This window comes from Chionomys nivalis, chromosome 1 (assembly GCF_950005125.1).
Source record: "Chionomys nivalis chromosome 1, mChiNiv1.1, whole genome shotgun sequence".
Classification (NCBI taxonomy): domain Eukaryota; kingdom Metazoa; phylum Chordata; class Mammalia; order Rodentia; family Cricetidae; genus Chionomys; species Chionomys nivalis.
Genome location: NC_080086.1, coordinates 147,644,014 through 147,668,624, shown reverse-complemented (window position 1 = coordinate 147,668,624; position 24,611 = coordinate 147,644,014). Strand labels below are relative to the sequence as shown.

Sequence of the window (24,611 nt, the reverse complement as noted above, 5' to 3'; positions counted from 1 at the left end):
GCTGAGCTGTCTACTAATCAGTTCCTTCTTCCCGCCTTGTGCATAGATCACTAGTGTGTAACTGAAGAGACACAGGGCGGGCAGGGGAGAGTGGTTATGTTTCAGGAAGAGTTTTTTTTTTTTTTTTTTAATTTTTCAAATGTTTCTCTATTAAGATAGAGGGAAGACAAAATACCCAGTTAAGCCACTTAGAATGATTCTTACTAAGGTAGCAGAGAAAATATCGTGTTTCTGTTATTTTTTAATATAAATTGGAACTTTCATAGAATTCTTCAAAATTTTTATAAAAAATATGGAACACTTTATGAATTTGCGTGTCATCCTTGCACAGGGGCGTCTCCGTATCGTTCCAGTTTACTCTATGTGCTGCCTGAGTGCGCACACACGCGCGCACGCACGCACACACGCACACACGCACACACACGCTCACACGCACGCACGCACGCGCACACACACACGCGCGCACGCTCACACGCACGCACACACACACACACACGCGCGCACGCTCACACGCACGCACACACACGCTCACACGCACGCACGCACGCACGCACTGCTCCACATTTTGTTTATCCAGTCTCTGCCGCTGACATCTAGTTTGTTCCCTCCTTTTTCTGCTGTGAGTACCACTGTGAGCACTGATGTGCTGGTGCGTTCTGAGCCCTCTTTTCAGTTCTTCCAGGCACATACACAGGAGTAGAGATGCCAGGTCATAAGGGAATTCTGCTTGGCTTCATGAAGAGTTGGCAGACCGTTTTCCACTGTGACTGCATCGTCTTACACCCTTACTAGTAACGCACGGGAGTCTTGGTTTGTCAATAGCCTTACAAATGCTTGTTAGTTTTGGTTTATTTGTTTTATAGAGGTCGCTCTAATGGGGTGTGGAGTGGTATTGATTGTTGCTCTCTTATAGCTAGTCACATCAAACAACTTTTTCTGTGCTTGTTAACTATTTCTTTACTTTTCTTTTTTCTTTTTGCCAAAAGAATAGATATTTAGTGTTCTCCTCAGAAAGAAGAGAAGTTGATGAAGTGATGGATACATGAATTAACTTGATACTCTTTCCATAATCCAAATACAGATCAGATCACAATGCACACAATCCTCATTTGCAATTAAATATTAATTCTTAATTGATTTTTATTGAGCTCTCCATTTTTCTCTGCTTTCCTCCCTGCCTCTCCTCTCCCCCTTCAATTCTCCCCCAAGGTCTCCATGCTCCCAATTTACTCAGGAGATCTTGTCTTTTTCTACTTCCCATGTAGATTAGATCTATGTAAGTCTCTCTTAGTGTCCTCATTGTTGTCTAAATTCTCTGGGATTGTGGTTTGTAGGCTGGCTTTCTTTGCTTTATGTTTCAAAACCACCTATGAGTGAGTACATGTGATAATTGTCTTTCTGTGTCTGGGTTACCCCACTCAAAATAATGTTTTCAGCCGGGCAGTGGTGGCGCACGCCTTTAATCCCAGCACTCGGGAGGCAGAGGTAGGCGGATCTCTGTGAGTTCGAGACCAGCCTGGTCTACAAGAGCTAGTTCCAGGACAGGCTCCAAAACCACAGAGAAACCCTGTCTCCAAAAACCAAAAACCAACCAACCAAACAAACAAACAAAACAAAAACCAAACAAACAAACAAAAACCAAAATAATGTTTTCTAGCTTCATCCATTTTCCTGCAAAATTCAAGCTGTCGTAATTTTTTCTGCTGTGTAGTACTCCATTGTGTAAATGTACCACATTTTCCTTATACATTCTTTGGTCAAGGGGCATTTAGGTTGTTTCCAGGTTCTGGCTATGACATACAAAGCTGCTGTGAACATAGTTGAGCACATGTCCTTGTGGCACCATTGAGCATCCTTTGGATATGTACCAAAAGTGATACTACTGGGTCTTGAGGAAGGTTGTTTCCTAATTTCTGTGTGTTTAACTCTCCTATGGAGGTAAGCCTATGGAATGCAGTTCAAGATTTTGGTGGGGTTTGTTTACCTTTTGTCCTTAGCAGCTAGGACAAGGCCGATCACAAAGCAGGCCCACGCTATGTTTCTGTTAAACAAATGTATGATTGGTTTTGGTTGTACCTCATAGATTTTTATAAATGTTATTAGTTTTAAGTAGTTTCTAAATATATTTCAAATTATAAGAGGCTAAGGATGAGTGAAACTGAACTGAAATAGATGAAAAACCTGCTGAGAAAAACCAAACAGTAATATTAACTTTTGTTTTGTTTTCTTGTTTGTCTTACTATGTAGTCTTGACTATTCTGGAATTCACTATGTAGTTCAGTATAATACTAACTTTTAAAATTAAAAAATGAAGTTGCAACTGCGTTCTTATCTTTCTCAAAGAAAGCTCATGTTTTCACATTTTAACTAAGAGTTTGTTTGCTTGTTTCAAGTAATATTTAATATTTTAAGTAAGTTACATATTAAATATTTATAGTATAGTACTATGGAATACATACAGATTGTAAAATGCTGAGATAAATTAATAAGTATCATGTCCCATAGCTCAATTTGGCAAAAGTGCATAAAATAGGTTTATTTGGCCAAACTCTGCTCTAACACACACACTAACTGCAAAACTCAACTGCTCTGGGGTGTCTGCTCACTTCTTAAATTCTCACTTTTGACTAATTTTAACCATCTTTGTCCATTTTTGCCCCCAAATATGAGTCTTCGTGTTATGTATCTGCCACTTTTTATTGTTTGTCCTATAGCTTCTCACTCCTTCAGCCCCTCACTGTTTCTTTTTTTTCTTTTCTTTTCTTTTTTTTTTTAGTTTTTCAAGACAGGGTTTCTCTGTGGTTTTGGAGCCTGTCCTGGACCTAGCTCTTGTAGACCAGGCTGGTCTCGAACTCACAGAGATCCGCCTGCCTCTGCCTCCCAAGTGCTAGGATTAAAGGCGTGCGCCACCACCACCCGGCAGCCCCTCACTGTTTCTTGGTAACAACTATTTTATTCTCTGTCTCCATATACTTGGCCTCTTCCCCACGCTAGATTCCACATAAAATGAGATCAAATAAATAGTTCCCTTTCTGGATCTGTCTTATTTTACTTAGCACAATGTCCCCATGTCCATCAATGCTGTAACAAATGACACTATAACCATCTTTTTTTTTTTTTTTTTTTGACAGGATCTCACTGTTGGCCTATCCTCTGAATTGTGCTGTCTTCAGTAGGGAGTCAAGTTCATTTGCTTATCACATTTTTTTTCCCAGACAGGATTTCTTTGTGTAACAGCTCTGGTGGTCCTGAAACTATCTATGTAGACAAGGATGGCATCAAACCATACCTGGTTTCATTTTTTTTTAAGGCTTAACACTCTATATCAATTTTCTTTATTTATTCATCCACTGACACACATTTAGACCGGTTCCGTATCTTTCCTGATTTTCCAAGAATAATACTTCAGTGAACATGGGCATACAGACATCTTTGAGATTTGAAGAACTCAGGCGGTGGTGGCACACACCTTTAATCCCAGCACTTGGGAGGCAGAGGCAGGGGATCTCTTGAGTTTGAGGCCAGCCTGGTCTACAGAGAGAGTTCCAGGACAGTGTGGGCTACACAGGGAAACCCTGTCTCACCACCACCCCTCCTGCCCCGTGTGAAGAGCTCGTCTTGGGTTTGTGCTCAGAAGAAGGGTCCCTGGGTATTTCTCTTTTGAATTTCCATTATCATTTTTCATAATGGCTGAATGAATCTATCTCTCGTACTAGGGTGCCCCTTTCTCATACTCTCAACACTTTCCTCCCTCTTTTTGATAACCGTTCTTTAATTTGTTTTCTAGCTATATATGCAGAACTGGAATTGCTAGATCATATAATTCTGATTTTCATTTTTTGAGGCACCGATATACTATCTTCCATAATACATATACTATTTTACTTTCCTGACAACAGTGCATAGTTTTAAAATTCTTCAAATTCTAGCCTATATTTACACTTTTGTCTTTCAAGTATTTATTTATTTATTTTACGTATTTTGATACAGGGTCTCATGTAACTCAGGCTAATCTCAATACCTAAAATTAATTTTAGGTATTTTTATGTATTCAGATATTAATCCTTATTAGGTATAGCCTTTGTCTCCATGAATTCTTTATTCATTGATTCAGCTAATACAGGATCAAGAAATAGTTTGGGCTCTGATGCTCATGTGTATCTATATGGAGCATGCATAGACATTTTCATTATTACCTGGACAATACAGTTTCACAACTGTTAATATAGCATTTGGAAGATTGCATTGATATAATAGATGATCTAGGGATTTTGTACAGAAATGTGTATAAATTTTATGCAAATACAGTGCTATTTGTATAATGGACAAGAGCAGCCACAGAGTTTAGTGAATTACTGTGTAAGACTTGTTTTTTCTGTGTTTACTCTGTTTACTGTGTCTTTTTCTGTACAAAAATTTTTAAGTCTTTGCAAAGTCCATTAGTATATTTCTTCTTTTGTTGTCTGTGTCTTTGGCATCTTGTCCAAGAAGTAAGTTCCATTTCTGATTCTTCTGGTAGTCTTGCTTCATTGGTAAGAAGGCTAAAGCAATCTGATAGATGTTTGGGGTTTTTTCCTTTTTCTTTTGATTAAAAATTGTCGCGTATTTCGTTTTTGTTTTTCTAAAGCATACAGAATCTGTATATCTCTATAGTTATGAAATTTCACAAGACCATGCTTTGTCATGCATGGGTCTCTTTTGATTGAGCAGTGAACTCAGATCTTTCAACTTGGTAACTTGGAATTATATGGGGACAGTTGTTGAATTACTCTGTTGATTCTCAGCTCTCTTTGCTGCTCTCTGTACTGGAAATCCTGTTAGTTCAATGTGTTTTCTCTCCTAGAATGGCCAGTTTCTGCTTTTTATTTGTGATGCCTGCTGTTGTGTGATTTTTTTTTTTTTTACTCTTTTGGCTCTTTGAGGGGCCCATCACCCAGGTCCCAAATAAATCATACACAGTTTATTCTTTCTTATAAATACCCGGCCTTAGCTTGCCTTCCTTCTAGATATTTTACTTTCCCTCTTACTTCATGGCTGGCTGCGTGGCTGGCCCCAGACTTCCTCCTCTCCTTGTTCTCTTTTGTTCCCTATTCTCTCTCCTCCCAGAGTTCTCGTTCTATTTATTCTCTCTGCCTATCAGTCCCATCTATCCTTGCTCCTGCCTCACTATTGGCTGTTCATCTCTTTATTAGGCCTATCAGGTGTTTTAGACAGCCACAGTAACACATACAGCAGAAACAAAAGTCCCACACCAGAAAATAATATTCCCTAACAGTCTGCCTCCCTAGATATCTGGGTTTATTGACTGTCCATTAATTAAAGTCTTGAGTGTTTGCACATAGGATATATATTTCTTAAACTTTATAAAATGTTTTTCAAATTTTCTGGCGCTGGGAGGGGGGCACTCTTACAACATCCCAAGTGGCTTAGAGTACTCTGGAATTTGAGTGAGAGTTGGAAACAAAAAGATGTATGTTCACCTTAGATGTCATCCATTCTAACACTTTTGTTTGGCAAATCCTTTGCTTCTACCCCCAGGAGGAGATGCCAAGGACTGGCAGTAAGAGAATAGGGGCATGCTTCCTCCTTTGGCAAACTGGGTTTCCCCATATGCCTGCAGGTGTAGACTATGCGTCACTATTTATACAGTACCCCGAATTTTGTTCTTTGTAGAATCTCACTAGAAAGATAGAGCTCCTGGTCTAAACACGATTAGGAAAATACTATCCAAGTTTGTAATTTTCATCAGTGCATCAGAAAATAAACAAATAAAACAAATGGATGAATTTATAGATAGGTTCACTGAATAGGCCAAGGCGGCCTGAAGCCTGTAACCAAGACTTGCTTCAGACTCTCAATCCTCTGGGCTCAGCCTCCTGAGTTCTGAGGTTGTGTGCACCACGCCTGGCAGAACCTGGATGAACCAAAATGATTTCAATTAAAAGGTAGTAGTACTTACCTTCGGTGAGTTAGTGGAATTTGAAATTAAAAACGCGCTATCATTTACAGTAGCACCCAAGAAAATGAAACACAGGTATAAACCTATCAAAAGCATATAAAGATCTATGTAAGACAAACTAAATAACTCAAATGAAAGCTATCAAGAAAGAACTAAAGAAATGGAAGGTCACTCTGTTTTCATAAATAGGAAGGTGCCATAATGTCAGCTTATTACTTTCATCTCTAAATTCAATACGACCTCAATCAAAATTCAAGAAAGTCATTTTATGGCTGTCGACAAACTAATTCTAGTGTTTTATCTGAAGAGACAAAAGGTGAAAAATAACCAACGCATTACTGAAGATGAACAGTCAGAGGACAGACATTTTGGTGGTCTCTGTGACACATCAGACCGACAACTTAGGCTTTTTAGTTGGAAATCTGGCCTATGACTTCTGGGGTGAGTAAAATCCTTTGTGTAGGGTAACTCTAAACTCTTTTATATGAAAAGTATATCTGAGGCTTGTAAAATAGTTGGTTCCAGGTGGTTTTTCCAAATGTCTTTAGATATGCTTAGGAGTCAGCTTATCTCTTTCTTCCCTTCCTGAACCCACCAGAAGCTTTTGGAGTTGTTGCAGTGACATCTGTGCTGCTCTCTCCCCGTCAGCTTTCTCTCTTACATATTATCATATTCGTATTCATAGTATAAATGTTATCATAGTCATAGTTAGATTATATCAGTCTTTTTTGTTTGTTTGTTTTCAAGACAGTGTTTCTCTGTGTAACAGCCCTGGCTGTTCTGTGCCTCACTTTGTACACCAGGCTGGCCTCGAACTCACAGAGATCCACCTGCCTCTGCCTCCCGAGTGCTAGGATTAAAGGCGTGCGCCACCACTGCCCAACTCTGTTATCAATCTTTTAACATTAGGAATAACATTTTTAGCACAAAATACAATACCCAGTATCCCCATTCTAAACAGACCACAGGAACTACAAATCCCAGATGATCTGGGACATGTGGGCACTTCTTGAGATCTCATTTTTGATTCATTTTTTTTAACATCCCTTGTTCATTTTTTGCTCCAAACAGGAGTATAAACTATTCTTTATTCTTTAGAGTTGGGAAGACATTTGACTGTGGTTGGTTGTTTTTACTCTTTGGTTCTTTTGGGGACACACCACCCAGCTCCCAAATAAATCACATGTAGGTTTTTTCCTTTTTATGAATGCCTGGCCTTAGCTTGGCTTGTTTCTAGCCAGCTTTTCTTATATTATCCCATCTACCTTTGCCTCTGAACTTTTACTTTTCTTTCCTTCTTATTCTGTGTCTGGATGTGTGACTGCACCCTTCTTTTTTGTTTGTTTGATTTTTAGAGACAGGGTTTCTCTGTGGTTTTGGAGCCTGTCCTAGAACTAGCTCTTGTAGAACAGGCTGATCTTAAACTCACAGAGATCCGCCTGCCTCTGCCTCCCGAGTGCTGGGGTTAAAGATGTGTGCCACCACCGCCCGGCTTTCCTTCTTTTCTTGCTCCCCCTTTTCCTGTCCCTTGATCTTTTCTCTTTCCAGATTTTGCCTCCTATTTATTCTCTCTGCCCACTCCTTTCTCCCTTCTTGCTATTGGCTGTTCAACTCTTTATTAGACCAATAAGGTCTTTTAGGCAGGCAAAGTAACACAGCTTCAAAGAGTTAAACAAATGCAACATAAAAGACTGCGACACGTCTTTGCATCATTAAACAAATGTTCCACAGAATGAACAGAAGTAACACATCTTCACATAATATTCCACAACACATGACTGGCAGATATTTCCTTTGTGCTGGTGGATTAATCTTGTGAAAGTTTTTATGAGGAAAGAATGGCAAATTAAAATAGCCTGATATTACATCACCAATCTGGAAGTGCTGGGCTTGTCTCCCAGCAGGAACTTTATTGCTATTTTCTTTCTTGCTTGCTTGACTAGTACTGTTCCATAGCTGCTTGAACCTGCTTCAAGAAATTGGATATTTTCTAGATTCTTTCCTCTGACCTCTGGAGTCCATTCTCTAGACACTGTTGGACTCTAGCGTCCAAACACCAAGGAGGAGTCGCCCCCCAGAGACCACCTCACACACCACAGCTGATGCAAAAGCATAAGGATTTTATTAATTCTGTCATGAAAGGGGTCCCTTAGCATTCGGGAAGCCAAGAGACCTTGAATAGCTGGCACAGGCTACTTTTAAAGGAGAAGGCCATAGAAGCAAGGGGGGTTGTGATTGGCTTATTCAAAAGGGCTATTACCAATAATTGGCTGGAGAGCTGTTGCCAGATCAGATGAGGTAAGAGGTCATTTTGACCCTGTTTCCCAGGGGACCGAATCAAAACATACATATATGGGTAATTGTTCAGGAACTGAGTACATGCATGTGTAGCTGTTAGGTCCTTGGTTCCCAGTGGAGGAGGGGAAGCACTATGGCACGGAGGCTGAGAGGATTCAGAATTGTCAGAAATGGCTTCAGAATTGTCTTAAAGTCTTACATTCCCGGGGGCTGGAGAGATGGCTCAGTGGTTAAGAGCATGGCCTGCTCTTCCAATGGTCCTGAGTTCAATTCCTGGCAGCCACATGATGGCTCACAATCATCTGTAATGAGGTCTGGTGCCCTCTTCTGGCCTGTAGGCATACACACAGACAGAATATTGCATACATAATAAATAAATAAATATTTTTTAAAAAAAGTCTTACATTTTCTCCTCTTATTTGGTCAAATATCTCAATATTGAGATATTAGTAAATTTGGGGGACTAATTGGTTCTGTACACAGAAATTAGCAAACCAGTGTTGTAGGCCCGTCATAGATCAATAGAAGGCACCAGGTCCTGTTGTCCTGGGACTTGGGAGAGTTAGGTTTGTCCCCAATTACAGGACATATGAGAGGTGATATCGTTGAAACTGCCAGATGAGGCTATTCCCTCATAATAGGGAGGTCTTGCTTACAGGCATAGCCAGTAAGATTGTATCAAGCTGGGGTCAGTACTATTTAGCAAAGAAAAGGCTCCCACTATCAGATTAAACAGTTGCTGGCCTATATTAGAGCTTGCCAGCAGTGAAGCAGGGGTTGCAGAAGGGTTCTTAGGACTAGGAGTGGGGCCCAGGGCCCTGGCAAGGGGGCTACCTCAGCAGGGCTAGCTGGCCCTGTCAGGTAATACCGGGTTGTGCCCTAGTACTGTGGTCATTGGAGGTGTTACAGCAACTCACAGGGCGAACAGAATCCCTATGTCTTTTCTTCCTGGATCATATAACCATAAACCCCAAGTATTGCCTGTTAACTGGTTAGCTCTTTTTTTTCTTAGTGAAAGTGATTGTGATTTTAGATTTTTTTTTTGTGTGTGTGTGGTACAGGTGAAAGAGACTAAGTTCTTTTTGTTAGCCCTCAACCAGGAGACGTTGGCATTGGTTTTACATCTCCAGGCAGCACAATAAAATATTTTAGGCGCCCCCATACTGCACAATTTGCTTCCCCGCCCCCCCGGACAAATATATCATTCAGAATATTTGCATACAAATTAAAGTTTCTGGGGGTTTGCTCAGTATCCTCCAAAGAGTCTTTTGCTAAAACTCACACAGGTCAAAAGTTAGCTAGGGGAACCAGGTATTCAGGGGTATTAAGGCTTGCCCAGTCTCAAAGTCAGTCAGGGTCCAGGTTAAGTCCTGAGGTATAAACATCAGGGCAAAGATCAGCAAGCCTGGCAGAATCAGGCCTCCTTGAGAGGATTTTGGGTACGCTGAAGCTTTCATTTGGATGGTCCTGGGTCGTCTGTGGAGGTGCAGGCTTGACGTGAGACGCATGGATCCAGGCTGCAATACCGTCCACTTTGAGGGCAGTAGGTGTAGGGTCCCTTTCAGCGAGGTTCAAGGTTCTGGGACTGGTGTCTCCGAACATACACAGAATCGCCAACCTGGAACAGGTGTGAGATTTCCCGGTGCCCGGGCTGGTGTTGAGAGGTGCCAGCAAAGAAGCAGGGAGAGTAGCTTAGTCCAGCAGGCAGCAGCAGGGATAGCTAGGGCCCCTTTAGGGAGGGTCTAGTCCGGCCAGCAACAGCAGGCTCTGGTCAGATAGTACTTGGTTTTAAATACCATCTCATGCTCCAAGTCCTTCCCGACATCCATGGAGACAGTCCCGCTGCTCGCCCCTGGGAGACAAGAGGGGGAGATGTCTGAATCCCCGCACCCAAATATTTCCTCCAGGAAAAAATCTTTTGTCAGCCTCCGGGGCAGCTGTGGGGGATATGTATCTCGGATATCCCAGGAGGCTAGCCCTGCTACTAGTAGACAGGAATCAGGGGTGAGGGCAGGGGTATCAAAGCAAGGGCTTGAGGAGGCGTGGATTGCAGGTATGAGTGGGCAGCTGCTGTTCTGGCTGTGGGGTGCTGCAGCTTTTCTCATGTCCCTCCGGATATACCCCAGGCGTCAATTCTGGAATAAATGTGAGATTTCCAGGTGTCAGGGTGGCCAGGAGTCTCTATGCCTGGGCTCAGAGGGCTGGAGAGCCTTCAACTGCGCCTGCAGATCGGGTTTGTGAGCAAATGGGTTATGAGGGGCCTTAGGAAACCAAAGGGGGGAGGTCCCCTATATTGGATCTCATAGGGGGTTAGTTCAAGCTGAGACGGGGTGTTTTGCACACAGAACAGGGCTGGGGGAGGAGCTGTACCCAGTCTTTAGTGCCAGATTCCAAAGGCTAATCTGGTTTTATTTATCCTTTTTCCTGTCCTGAACTCTGGGGTCTGTATGCACAATGTAATTTTCCCCAGTCTTACCTATACCCTGACTTTTCTGGGCAACAAGGAAGTTTTACCATCAAACTCAATTACCTTGAGCATGCCAAACCTTGAGAAGATTTTTTCTTTGATCTTCTTAGTCCTGGTAAGAAAAAGCTTCTCTGCAATCCGGCCGATGTCCCTTTAAGTAGGCTGCCCAGCTCATTCACCATTGCTGCCCTGCCTTCTTCAGCAAATCCTACCGGCATGTGCCACCAAAACCGGCTCTGCTTGGGCATTGCTGTACCCCAAGCTTCCCACAGCTGCGGTCTGGGAGCTGGGGGCAGTTGTTCCCTGTGAAACTTGCAAGCAGCTCAGGAAGGCTGTTTGGAATCGGGCTCCAGCACCTCCTGGGCCCCTCCTCACTTCAGTCAGTTGCTGCCTGTAGAGGCAGGTGGCTGTATGCAGAGTTCCCAGGCTTGGGCTGTGACCGAGGCATCTGGGAGGAGGATTCAGCTGGCAGTGGCTGAAAAGCCTTCCTCAGCGAGGTGGCCATGGCAAAGAGCAGTTTGCTTTTCTTTACAGCCCTGGAGCACAGTAGGGGAAGTCAAAGTCTCCAACAGGTCTTTTCCTAATAAAAGCGTGGGACACTCAGGAATAATCAGCAGCCCTTGTATCCATAGTCAAATGCTTTAGACACAGCGAGGGGGAACCCCTCCACTTACTCCCCCATACACCTCAGAATCGAACACCTGGGTGCACAGCATAAGCAAGGGGGGGATTTCAGTACTGTCACTGTGGCTGCTGTATAGGCCTCTCAGGTGGGCAGAGCACGGCTTCAGTAGCTGGCTGTCGCTGTTCTCTGACCCACTTCTGCTCAGCAGCTGCTTTGGGAAGTGTCTCGAGCCCAAAGTCCTGTAGGGCCATACCTCCTCACTGAAGTCTGCTTTGGGCCACTCAGGGGCTGCTCTGTCTGAGGTGCGCAGTCTGCAGCTGTTGTCTTCTGTTGCCTCCCTATCTGTCTAATTTTTTTCCTTTACTAAGTCCTGGAGGGAGCATCTCTGCAGTCCCTCCATTCTCTGCAACTTGCTGTCTGATGCTGACTGGCCTATAAAAGACATCACTACATGGGCTTGGCGATCTGCTGCCATGGGATCAAAATGTGCGTACATCCTGTACCCCTCCAATAGTCTTTCTAAAAATCCTGTAGGAGTACTATCAGACCTTTGTACTATTGCTCTTACCTTAGCCAAATTAGCAGATTAGTGGGGGGCTTTACAACCCCCCCTTTTTTCAGACCCACCAATCGGAATCTGGCAATAAAGGCGGAGCTGCTCCCTACCAGCTGGAGTATTGAAGTCCCATTCAGGTCAAGTCAGAGGGAAGGTGTCCCATCCTCTATCTCGTTCGGTGATTGGCTTGGCCTGCAGTCAGCTCCTGGGACATTCTTTTGAGCTTCAAAGAGAACTCACTGCTTTTCCTCTGTGGTGAGGAGCACCTGTAAGAGCTGTTGGCAATCACCCAAGTGGGCTGATGGATAACCAGAACAGATTCTATAAGCCTGGTCACAGCCTGAGGGTCCCAAGAGAAGGAAGGGTTGTAAGTAAAGATTAGAGGCAGAAAAAAGCAGTATTGTAATTGGCCTGCTACTGAGCGAAGGGGAAATGCTTGGGAAGTCACTCTCTCCCTAGCGGACATCCCTCTCCTGTCCCAGCATAGATGCTGAGTACTGAAGTTTTCAGGGCTAGGGCCCAACCAGCGGGGCTCCTCAGGAATGAAGTTCTTCCTCCAGGGGAGAAGGAGGGAGAAGTCTATCACGCCTGAGCTGGATATCAGGAAGAACCGGAGGTGCCTGGATTCTGGGTTTCTTTCGCTCCTGTACAGGAAAGAGAGAAGACAAAAGGCTCCGGGAGGGGCAGCCACCGCCTCCTCCAGCGGTGTGGCTGCTTTTGGAATCAGGGAAACTGATGATTGCCAGGGGGCTGGTGCCAGGTTGTGAATTCCTGCAGGTGGATTTTAACAAAGACAAACCAACATACAAAAACAAAAATACAAAGAGGCAGACATAAACTCAAAACCAGAAGCTGGTGCTCTCACCACCACTCTGGTGTAGAACTGAAAATACACAAGAACAAAAAGACAGACATATAGACTCAAAATCAGAAGCCGCGTGGTAGCAGATCCAAAAATACAGATGGAGGATCACGCCTCCCCTGGAGACTAGGGCGACCTGGTCGCCCCTCCCTCCCATAAACGCCCATGAAACGTCTTTCAGGGCTGGGGCAAGGGATCTCAGGACGCGTCTGCCTCCTCCCTTAGGCCCGTTTCAATACAGACCCTGCCAAGTACAATTCTCAGATTACTGATTCACAGTTACACAGAAACAGATACACAATTCACAAACAGACAGACATAAAAATGAACTCGTTTCTTTATACCTCCAACTGGGTTTAGAGAGTGTCTGGGAGCGACTCGATTCCCGGTCAGGGAACCAAATGTTGGATTCTAGCATCCAAACACCGAGGAGGAGTTACCCACAGAGACGCATCTCACACACCACAGCCGATGCAAAAGCATGAGGATTTTATTAATTCTGTCATGACAGGGTCCCTTAGCATTCGGGAAGCCGAGAGACCTCGAATAGCTGGTACAGGCTACTTTTAAAGGAGAAGGCCACAGAAGCAAGGGGGGTTGTGATTGGCTTATTCACAAGGGCTATTACTAATAATTGACTGGAGAGCTATTGCCAGATCAGATGAGGTAAGAGGTCATTTTGATCCCATTTCCCAGGGGACCGAATCAAAACATACGTATATGGGTAATTGTTCAGGAACTGAGTACATGCATGTGTAGCTATTAGGTCCTTGGTTCCCAGTGGAGGAGGGGAAGCACTATGGCACGGAGGCTGAGAGGATTCAGAGTTGTCAGAAATGGCTTCAGAATTGTCTTAAAGTCTTACAACACCAAACTACCAATAAGAACTGAATATCTCTCAACATTTATATGTGCAAATATGTGTTGTGGTGCTCTGGAGGTGGCTCACTTGTTAAAGTTCTTGCCGTGCGAGCACGAGGACCTGAGTTCAGATATCTAGCACATGTGTTGTGGTTTGAATAAAAATGGCCCCATAGACTCATGAGGAGTGGTACTATTAGGAGGCGTGGCTTTATTGGAGGAAGTGTAGGGGGTGGGCTTTGAGGTCTCAAGCTATGCCCAGTTTGGAAGTCTCTTATGCTGCCTGTGGATCCAGTTGTAAAACTCTCAGCTACTAGCACCATGTCTGCCTGTAGGCCCCCATTCTTCCTGCCATGACAATAATGGACTAAACCTCCAAAACTGCAGCCAGCCCTAATTGACTGTTTTCCCTTATAATAATTGCTGTGGTCATGGTGTCTCTTCACAGCCATAAAACCCTAACAAAGACATGTGTAGAATGTGTGGTATGGTGGTGTGCTAATTAATCTTACTGAGTCAATGAGCTTTATGTTTGGTGAGACACCCCATGTAAAAAAGCAGGAGGAAGACTTGACAGGAGACAACTTCTTGCCTCCCCACATGCATACAGAGACACACACAGGTGCACATGTTCCAGCCTGTACACCTACCCCCAAACAACAGTAACAACCCCTCTTCAACAACCTGTACACCTACCCCCAAACAACAGTAACAACCCCTCTTCAACAACCTGTACACCTACCCCCAAACAACAGTAACAACCCCTCTTCAACAACCTGTACACCTACCCCCAAACAACAGTAAAAACCCCCTCTTCAACAACCTGTACACCTACCCCCAAACAACAGTAAAAACCCCCTCTTCAACAAAGCAACAACAATAACCTCTGCCTGCTGTTATGTATACACCTGCAATTACAACATTCAAGAGGCCCAGGCAGGAGGATTACTATGAGTTTGAGGCAACTGGGCTATAGAATAAGCACTAGGCTATCCTGGGTTACATAGCAAGGACGACTTTTTTTCCTCTGTAGCTTTGAAGTGTATTCTGGAACCAAACTGTAGACCAAACTGGCCTTGAATTTACAGAGATCCACCTGCCTTTGCCTCCCAAGTGCTGGAATTAAAGGCTTGTGCCACCACTGCCCGGCAAGACCAACTTTTAAAATATAAATCAGTCAATCAAGCACAAGAGTGAGCAAGCAAACAAAAACCTTTAATAACATTGCTCTCTATCCTCCTGTTATATTAGCCATTTTGCTCCTCCATAATCTATGATCTCTGGTGACTTACTGTGCACTGCCAGAATTTTCTAGGGCTGCGGTAACAAATTACCACAAATTGGGTGACCTAAAACAAGGATTTATTCTCACAGATTTGGTGGTTGGAAGTGCTGAGTTTGATGGCACATGCTTATGATCCCAACACTCACAAACCTAAGGCAGGAGGATTGTTAGCCTGCGATACACAGCAAGCTCAAGCCTACTCAATTAAAGAGCAATACCTTTATACAAAAGGTCAAACAAAACAAAAGTCAAAAGTCAGAAAGGTAGACCTTTATTCCCTGTGAAACCTATAAGGAAAGACTTTCTTTGCCTATTCCTTCTGCACTTTGTAGTTGTGGGCAATCCTTGGTGTTCCTTGGCTTATAGATGCATCTGGATCTTTCCAGTATCTACCCCTGTCTCACATGAGGAGAACAGGTTCATAGACCTCTCTCTCTCTCTCTCTCTCTCTCTCTCTCTCTCTCTCTCTCTCTCTCTCTCTCGTATCACTATGTTACCCAGGCTCGTCTTGGACTCCAGGGGTCAAACAATCCTCCTGCCTTCCTTTGTGTGGACCAGACCTCAGATCCAACCAGAAAACACCAGTGGGCACAGTTGAAACAGACGTCAGGTGCTGGCATGGTTCTAAACCTCTGTGGCATAAGAATGTCTGCTTAGTGGCTTAGTGTGTTTCTATCTCCTCTGGGTTTTGTTGTCAGTTTTTTTTTTTTTTTTAGTTTTTCAAGACATTGTAGCTCTGAAACTCACTCTGTAGAGCAGGCTGGCCTCAAACTCACATGGCCTCAAACTCACAGAGATCCACTTGCCTCTGTCTCTTAAGTGAAGGGATTAAAGACATGCACCACCACTACCTGGCTCCTCTGGTCTTATAAGACCCATTGTAATCACCTCATCTTATTTTGATTATATATGTCAACAGCCCATTTCCAATAAAGTCACATTCCCTGGGGAGTCGGAATTTTACCACATCTTTTGGAGCACACAACTCAGTCAGTCCATAACTGCAACACGTTTAGCACATGGTTCAATATTCATGTCTTTATGTTTCTTTCTCTGGCCTCAAGTTCTTTGTGAGCAGAGATGTTTGTTTTATCATCCTCATATTCCCAGGCCTGAGGAGAGATGTTGACATGTCAGAGCTGCTCAGAGAAGTGTTTAAGTGAATGCCTTCAGATCCCAAGTCCTCCACGGGCTTACTTCTCTATTCAACCCCTACTTCCTCTCTCCTTGTGAGTTGCCAGCTATCTTCTGAAATCCCACGTAGCCGAACTGGCCAATCTTATATTTACTGGCTATTATCACCACCCTGAACGAGAACACTGCCATTTGTTCCCCAGACTTTAATAAAAGCCTTTGGAAAGTTCCTCAGCATTCTCTTCCAGCAGCTTTTAAATCCACTCTCCGAGTTACAACTTGAGTAAACACCCCAAAATGTAAATCTCATATGCCATTTTACTACTTCAGATCCCTCTTTTCACCACATGTGCCATAAAGTCTGACTTCTGAGTATGCCTTCTAATGTTCTTGATGGTCTGCGTAACATCTGTCTTTTTCAGCCCTTCTCAACTTCCATATACGTATCATATCTATGCCCAACAGCTTCCTTCCCAACAACATGTCCCCTTTCCAGTTTCATGTTCTCTCCTGTTGTATTTTTGTAACTCATTGATCCATTTAATGCAGCTTCCTGGAATAGTGACTGTTTTTGTTGGCTTGATCTCGTACAGGTCCTGTGTGAATAACTGTGTGACTGCAGTGAGCTCATGGGTGTCACAGCCAGGTCACGCCCAACATTGCCGGCACTCTCCCCAACCTACAGCTCTTATGCTCTCTTTTCTGTAGCTTTTCTTCTCTCTTTCTCTGTGTAGCTTTGGTTCCTGTTTTGGAACTCACTCTGTAGACCAAGCTGGCCTCGAACTCACAGAGATCTCCCTGCCTCTGCCTCCCAAGTGCTGGGATTAAGGTGTGTGCCACCACCTCCTGGCCAGGATCTTCATTAATTGCAGGAGTTTTCTTTAGCGAAGGTTGAAAGCCATGTTACTCTATGGGTGTAATGTAAATGCTAGAAGCCAATTTGTTAACATAACCACTTGGTAAAACAGAAGTAGTAGGTTCCTCCCTTAGAACTATGATCCCCTGAGCCATGGGGCTTTTAGCAAAGTTTACAGCACCAGGCATGAATTTCTCTCTGTGGACCAGACCTCAAAGCCAACCAGAAAGCACTTGGTTTCCCCATAACTTCCATTTTACAATGAGCACATTTTGCCTGACAGGTTAGCACTGTAGAATTTAAATTTCACTTCTGAGTGATACTGTTGATGACTTTTCTCTCCCAGCTGTCTGCTTATCACCTTTAAGAATTAGGAAAGCTGAGCTAGAGAGATGACTTAGAGGTTAAGAGCACTGGCTGCTCTTCTGGAGATCATGAGTTCAATTCCCAGCATCCACATGGTGGCTCACAACTGTCTATAGTGAGATCTGGTGCCCTCTTCTGGCTTACAGGCATACATGTATATATAATATATATAATATAGAACACTGTATATATAATAAATATGTAAAAATTTTTAAAAAAGGAATTAAGAAAGCTATATATATGCATTTATTATGATTACTATTATTAATGAAGAGCTATGTATATGCTATTTCCTCTTCCTGGAATGCCCTTTCTAGCTTGGCCTGGTTAACTCCCACGTATCTTTCATATCTCAGCCTAGATGACTGCCCTTCCCAGATTTAGCTGGATCCCCTTGTTGTTAGTATCCCAGGATAGGGTGTCTGTCTTCACATTCCTCTTTTGTAAATCTCATTACTTACATTGCTCGCTCGATGTCTGATTTTCTTGCCGCAGAGTCAGCGCCCGTGCTATTTTGAGCTCTTTATTGTGAACATTCCTGATATTTGTGATGTTCAACACTTTTGTTGTTGTTTAAAGAATGGATGTATTGGCTAGCTGTTGTTTGTTCTTAGATTTGACCCTAACTTTGGGAGGCCCACTGTGACACAGTCTTTAGCAGTCACAACATGTGGCTGTTTCATGTTTGACTCCTCAGAATTCTTGGCCTCTGTGGACTTTCCCCTCCCCAGCAGAACACCTGCCCTGGAGGAAGAAGCCTTCATAGGTTAAGGTAGGGATACCTTTGTTAGAAGACAGAACTTGTATACTGCTCGGATTAGAAAGGGGAATTCTGTACCAAATTCCCAGTTTTGCACAGAAGCAGGAAGGAGGAACTCATTAGGTTATATACACTGTCTCATCACCATCATCATAATCACTATACACAGACACACACACACACACACACACACACACACACACACGAGTTGGGGTGGAGTTCAGACAGAGTCTACCCATGTAGCCTAGTCTGCCTAAGAGCCACAGTCCTCTTGTATCTGCGCGTAGAGCGCTGAGATTGTTGGTGTGTGCCACCACAGTTGACTTACCACCAACTCTGCTGAGGACTGGAAGGGTGAAGAGTAGTGTTTGTGGGAACAGGAGTGAAGATGTGTTCCACTGTGACTATTCATTGTCTTATTTAGAAGTCTTCAGATTTTTTTTTTTTAAATTTTCCCTTAAGGCAATAGCACATCAATGTTTTGTCAACCAAATTCTCTATATTCACTGAGAACTGACTTGTGTTATATTGTGCTAGTTAAGTATTCTCTCTTTTTTCAGCAATACTTCCAGGAGTCTCCTTTGCTCAGGCTCTTGGCCAAGGCGCCAGCATAAAAAAGTGGGCTGCAGGCCGGGCGGTGGTGGCGCACTCCTTTAATCCCAGCACTCGGGAGGCAGAGGCAGGCGGATCTCTGTGAGTTCAAGACCAGCCTGGTCTACAAGAGCTAGTTCCAGGATAGGCTCCAAAACCACAGAGAAACCCTGTCTTGAAAAACAAAATACAAAAAACAAACAAACAAACAAACAGAAAACAACAAAAAAAAGTGGGCTGCTTTCTTGAGGAACCCACATGCTAGCTGGGATGAAAATGCCTTCCGTTTTAATGTGTGTGTGTGTGTGTGATATCATGGCAGACCCTGGGAGGAGGTCTGTGCAGTGCATAGAGATGGCAGGCAAGGCAGGCAGAATGTCTGGTGGTTATTTAGGAGCGTGTACATTGCTATACCTTGTCTAAATTGTTGTATGGTCTCAGAGTCTGTGATTTCAACTTCAAATCTATCTTCTATATTAAAATGTCTTGAGATTTTCCATGTCTATCTTTCAATGACAAAGTTAAGGATAGATCTGGAGGCAGGTCGACTTGAATTTCCACTAGGGAATTATGTTTTAAGTTTCAGAAGGGTCGAGAATAGAATACCTAAGTGCTGGGATTAACTAATGTGATGGATGCAGCCTTTTATCATGGTACCTGGCAGGAAGCAGGGATGTTAGGGTTTTGTTGTTGTTTGTTTTGTATTGATGGTAACAAGAAATGTGTTTTTATTGATATTTGTAAACCAAGAAATCATAAGTGAGGGTAATATTGAAATCAAGAATGCCTACTTGGGAGTGGAAAGGTATGCAGACAAAGGCTCGGCGAGGTGAGTGAGCTTTCTGGAGGAGCGAAGTGGGCTTAGGCATTGACTACTTCATGATCCAGTCAAAGTGGCTGTAATTCTCTAAGTCCATGGAGTCCGTCTGGACAGGTCAAGTAATATTCATCAGATATTACTCAAGCTCCCCAGCAAGGTGCTGTTCAATAACCCTAAAAATTGCTAATTTTGGCATATTCTGTGTACCAATCTTATTCCTTTTTTAAAAAAAAATTATTTAACTTTGTTTTATGTGCATTGGTATGAAGGTATCAGATCCCCTGGAACTGGAGTTACAGACAGTTGTGAGCTGCCTTGTGGGTGCTGGGATTTGAACCTGGGTCTTCTGGAAGAACAGCCAGTGCTCTTAACTGCTGAGCCATTTCTCCAGCCCCCCAATCTTATTCCTTTAGTAAAGAATTTTTCCTCTCAATTGCCACCTGCAGCTATTTTCACTTTTTATTTATTTTACACATCATATAATTGCTTATTATTGATTTTTTTCTTTTTCTTTTTTCTTTTTTGATGCTCAGATCCAGCTTAGGGACTTGCTCATGCTGGGCAAGTCCTTTACCAGCTGAGTTGTATTCTTCAATCCCTGATTTTTAAAGATATAATGTGATTTCTTTGTTTGAAGACAGTCTAAACGTCATAAAAACACAACACAAAGATTTCTTTAAAAAATGTATAAATTAGCAATTTATTGAGGTAAACTTATGTATTCCAAAAAATAATCTGGCTATGTAACAGAATAATCAGATCAAATAGATTTTTATATTATAATTTCAAAACTATTACATATAATATTTCAAGTGACACTTATAAAAATTATAAATATTAATTATAAATTAACTTACAGTTTACATATTTAAATTATCAATAAATTAAAAAAATATTAAAATAGTGTCCCAACATTCATACTGTCAGTTCTTCGTAGAGAACAACATAAGGTAGATACCCGGCGACAGGTATGCTTGCTGATCACAGTGAGAGCTGTCCACAGATTAGGATAGCGTGCTTAGGTGCAGCACACTAGTTTTGCCGAGTAGCCCTCATGGTGTCCTTTAGGAATTCTTCAAGTGCTTTCAGGATAAGTTGGATGGTCTTGGTCCTTGGCCACTCCTTCTGCGACTCCAGCTTCTCCAGTAGGAGGGCCTTGGCAGTTGGGCTAGGCGTGACTATTCTACTTAGATCCTTTACCTGGTGGGAGGAGGAGAGGAGAAAGACTGGTTAAATATTGCACACGTCTTTTGTTGTGGGGTGCTCTGGGCTGTGGGGAGATGTTCAAATTTAGACTGAATGAGACTAATTGGGTCCATCTGCCCTGACTCACCCAAGCTAGGGGAGGTGCTTTTGCTCCAGATTCCCCTGAGAGGGACCTATGCATAGCAATTCCACTCTCTTTTTTCCCTCAAGGTAATTATTAGCTTTTCAATGGCAACAGAATTCTAACTTCCCCTTTACTGTTCTGTCTGCCGTTAGAGAGTAAGCACCCAGAAGCCAACACCACCACCTTATTTGTCTGTTATCCAAAACAGTGCTGACATATACAGTATTGCTACTGAACGAAGAGGAGCCCACCGGTAAAGGTGGTTCAGTGGGTTCTAAACCAAGTGCTTCCCTCTCACTTCCCATTCAGATTCTGTTGTGAGTCTCTTGGTGTGGTAGCACGAAGGAGGCTGGAAACCCCTCTCCATGGACCCACTGGCGCGGGGATGACTAACGGGAAGGCTTGTTCCACCACTTGTGAGCCTGAAGTATAGCAGAAGCATAGCAAGAGCAGGCAACTGTCTACAGAGGGAATCCCAGTCCCCCGCGGACCTTCTAAGTCAGGCTCTGCTGGAACAAGACTCCATATGACTCCTGCGCACAGCCAACTGAGAAAAGCTCGGGTTTAAGGCAACTACAAGTGGCAGAAGCAGCCTTAGCATCAGGGCTGCATTCTGGGCCCTTCTTGCATCTGCCTTGGCTCCTCCACACTCTGAGCCATAAATCCTCTATTGAGTCTACCATTTAATAGCTAGTGGCAGCCAGAAGCCCTTAATCGTCTCCTTCCCTGCCTTTTCAGCCTTTGGCTACTTCTCTGCATTAGGCCTCTGTAACAAGGATGTCATTCACCAGGGATTGATAATAGACTTACCCTGTGCTTTTTTTTTTTTTTTTTTTTATAATGGCTGTCTGCGTAGGGCTGGGTATGCTTCCTTTTGTCTGTTATATTTTTCTTATCTCTTAAGCAGCTAGTTAAAATCTGTTTATTATGGTTTAAAGTAGTTATTTTCTTTGCAAAAGAGACCCCCCCCCCAAAAAAAACCCCAAAGTGAATCAGAACAAGGTTTTACAATAGGAACGGTTGCTCAGACCCTCTGCCTTCTGAGGCTGTCTGTGGAAGCTGCTGCAGCCCTGAGATGAGGCAGGGTGCATCCCCTCATCCCTTCCCCACACTGCACGAGAGATGGGGACGCACTCACTTCTTGTTTGAGGATCTGATTTAGGGTTTTGGTAGCGCTCTGAATGACTCTGGCCTTGTCTTTCTTGTTATCTTGTACATTGTTCGTCACAAACTCCAAATAGATCTGGTAGTCCAGAAGACCAGAGGTGATTTTCAATAGGCAAGTTTCCTATGAGTAGAGTGGGGGGGAAAATTAGTTCTCTCTAGGAGACAGACTCGGTCTGAGAATAAGATTCCTGCTGCTCAGCATCTTTTCCCTTTGCCCCTCTAGAGAATCAGGTACCAGGCCGCATCAGTTGACCTCACTTAACTAGCTGGACAACTAGAGGCACTGCTTAATATTTTCCCCAGGACCAAGAGTATGGCAGTGGGGATCCCCTTCTGGCCTCCCCTGCCTCTGCCACCACTACTCTTCCTGTATTCTTGCTCATGTCTGTGCTGGCCCGAGACCTGCTTTTAAGGAATAATGAGAAATTCAAGCAGGTTGTCTCACTAGCTAGAGGGGGAGAGGTGTGGAGAGGGCTCTCAGTTAGGGAGAGTGGGCTCGGATCATCGTAGGGGCAGCCAGAGAATGATCCCTGGACCACTGTACTCGAGGTCAGCTAGCTAAACTTGCTATGATTTCTAACATTTAACAGACGTGAAGAATCCCAACAGAGGGGACTTTACCTACTCAATGTCAAACTGCTTTTCAATCAAAGGTTTAAGTTACTTCCCTCATAATATTTACATAATATTCTTTCTATCTACTCCCCCATCTCTGTTGCCTGACTGGAACTGTGTGTATGCAGGCACCACATGCAAGAGAACTTGGGCTGAAAGTAAATGTGACAGATTCTTACCCGATTGTATCCGGTTTGTAAGCATCCGTCATTTCTTTGGATGGCTGGAAGCTCCAGATTGTTTTCTGACAAAGCATCGTCATTGGCCATACAATCAGGACTGTAGTCACACAACTGCAAGAGTACAGAGCGCTCGCTTAGCTAACACCACTAGAGGGCCAGGCCATGCTCTCCCACGGCCAGGAGACTCGCTAAGAAAAAGGAAGCTACCCCCTCTCAGTGCCCGACCAAGTAGCCCAGTAGAAATAAATCCCCTAGGCAGTCCTCTACCTTCAGGTTTGTTATTCTGTCTTTAAGTAAAGAATTGTTAAAGTCCTCCTGTACATTTATTTAGAGAATTCAATGATATAAAGCCTGACACATAGTAGGAACTTAGTAAATGACAGAAATTTTGATGATAATTGGGACAAATAAATTTCAGCCACAGAATATTCCATCTGGAAGGGCCTGTGCTATCATCTGTAACTCCATAATTTTGCAGATAAGAGTCCTAAATAGTAGGGAATGTCCTCAAGATTACGAAGTTAGTTCTACACACCCAGACCTAGCATCTGGGCTCTTCTCTCTTGTGATTTTTTTTTTCTTTCTGTCAAGCAGAATCAAAATACTTTGCATTTAAAAATGGGAGATACTTTAATCTAGGTAGTTGTTTGCTTGTTTGTTTTTGTTTTTTGAGACAAGGTTTCTCATTCTAGTCCTGGCTGTCCTAGAACTTGATATGTAGATCAGGCTGATCTCTAAATCAGAGATCTTCCCGCCTCTGTCTCCTGTCTCTCGAAAGCTGGGATTAGAGGTGTGCACGGCAGTGCTTAGTCTAATCTAGTTGTTAGTTAGCTCTTTGTTGGGCTCTATATTTGCATCTTAGCTGGGTCGGCCCTGGAGAGTCCTCATCGCTCAACTAAAAAGCACTGTGACTGCACAAGCTAAAGATTCATCCATTCCCAAGAGTCCTTCCAGAGTTCAAGGCAAAGAGACCTTATTCTTTGGTAAGGAAAAAGGAATCTCCACCCAAGAAACAATTGCTAAATGCTGCTGAGAATGGCCCACTGTGAAATTTAGAAATGCAGCTACATTCTGTATTTTCCAGACAGGAAGGACCCCCTGAGACCAGCAAAGAGAAGAGATAGTGAACATAGTGTAGTCTGATCTTTAACCTCAAATTCTAAGTGCCCTAGAACCCGGCAGAGAATTCCCAACTCAGGAGCAAAGAGAATGAATGAACGCCCACACTGGGCCTTCATCACTTTCACACAGCCTACCCACCTCTTTTCTCATTTCTAAGACTTCCCTGAGGAGGTAACTAATCAAGCCTCCGAGTTGTTGCGAGGTGGTGTGTACTGGTCTGTTGGGGGTGGTGTCCTCTGTGTAATCTCCTCTCCGGACTTGTGAGGTAGGGAGGGCAGTGACCGTCGCCAGCATCAGCCCCAGGACGGCAAGTGGATGGAAGTCTCCTGTGTGGAGAGAAGGGAAAGCAGCAGTGAGCAGATAGCACAGCTGGGAGGCTGCTCCTGGCTGCTGGCCAGCCCGCAACCCTCGCTCTCAGCCACACGCTTCTCTCTCACACCGCTCAATAGCTCCACCAGAGGGCGAGGAATTGCCTTCACTTACTTGCGGAGAGGAACTTCATAGCTGTTCCTGGAGGGCAGATAGAGTTGTCTTTCGTTCCTGGTGGGCTCGAGAGCAGAATGAGCTACAGACATCCCCAGTCTCATATTTATTGGGAGTCGACTCTCTAATTTTGAGACTCATGGGAAAATCCCACATTTGATAAAAATCTTTGTTGGAGGGTGGGGGCGGGGCCAGAGTGGGTGGGGCTGATTGGAAACCTTATTAAGATTGCACAATGACGTCGTAAGCATCGAAAGAATCACAACTTGGGG

At 43.6% G+C, this 24,611-nt stretch overlaps 1 protein-coding gene and 1 pseudogene across 1 annotated transcript; both read right to left on the bottom strand.

Annotated features, from left to right (window-relative positions):
• Nucleotides 1–286: 286 nt before the first annotated feature.
• LOC130889601 (U6 spliceosomal RNA) lies at nt 287–381 on the bottom strand (annotated as a pseudogene).
• A 20,091-nt stretch (nt 382–20,472) lies between these two features.
• Il6 (interleukin 6) lies at nt 20,473–24,378 on the bottom strand. The gene is made up of 5 exons (XM_057790551.1): nt 24,340–24,378; nt 23,995–24,182; nt 22,732–22,845; nt 21,909–22,058; nt 20,473–20,640 (listed from the first exon to the last, which is right to left on the bottom strand). Exons 1-5 carry the CDS (start codon nt 24,356–24,358, stop codon nt 20,473–20,475), a joined length of 639 nt encoding a protein of 212 aa, XP_057646534.1. The 5' UTR covers nt 24,359–24,378.
• Between the last annotated feature and the right edge of the window lie 233 nt (nt 24,379–24,611).

What these genes read in the sequence shown, in the direction of transcription:
- Il6 (XM_057790551.1), bottom strand. An exon ending in TACAAACCGGATACAATCGG is followed by an intron (nt 22,059 to 22,731) that starts GTAAGAATCTGT and finishes CTCTACTCATAG; the next exon opens with GAAACTTGCCTATTGAAAAT. An exon ending in ATCAGATCCTCAAACAAGAA is followed by an intron (nt 20,641 to 21,908) that starts GTGAGTGCGTCC and finishes TCCTCCCACCAG; the next exon opens with GTAAAGGATCTAAGTAGAAT.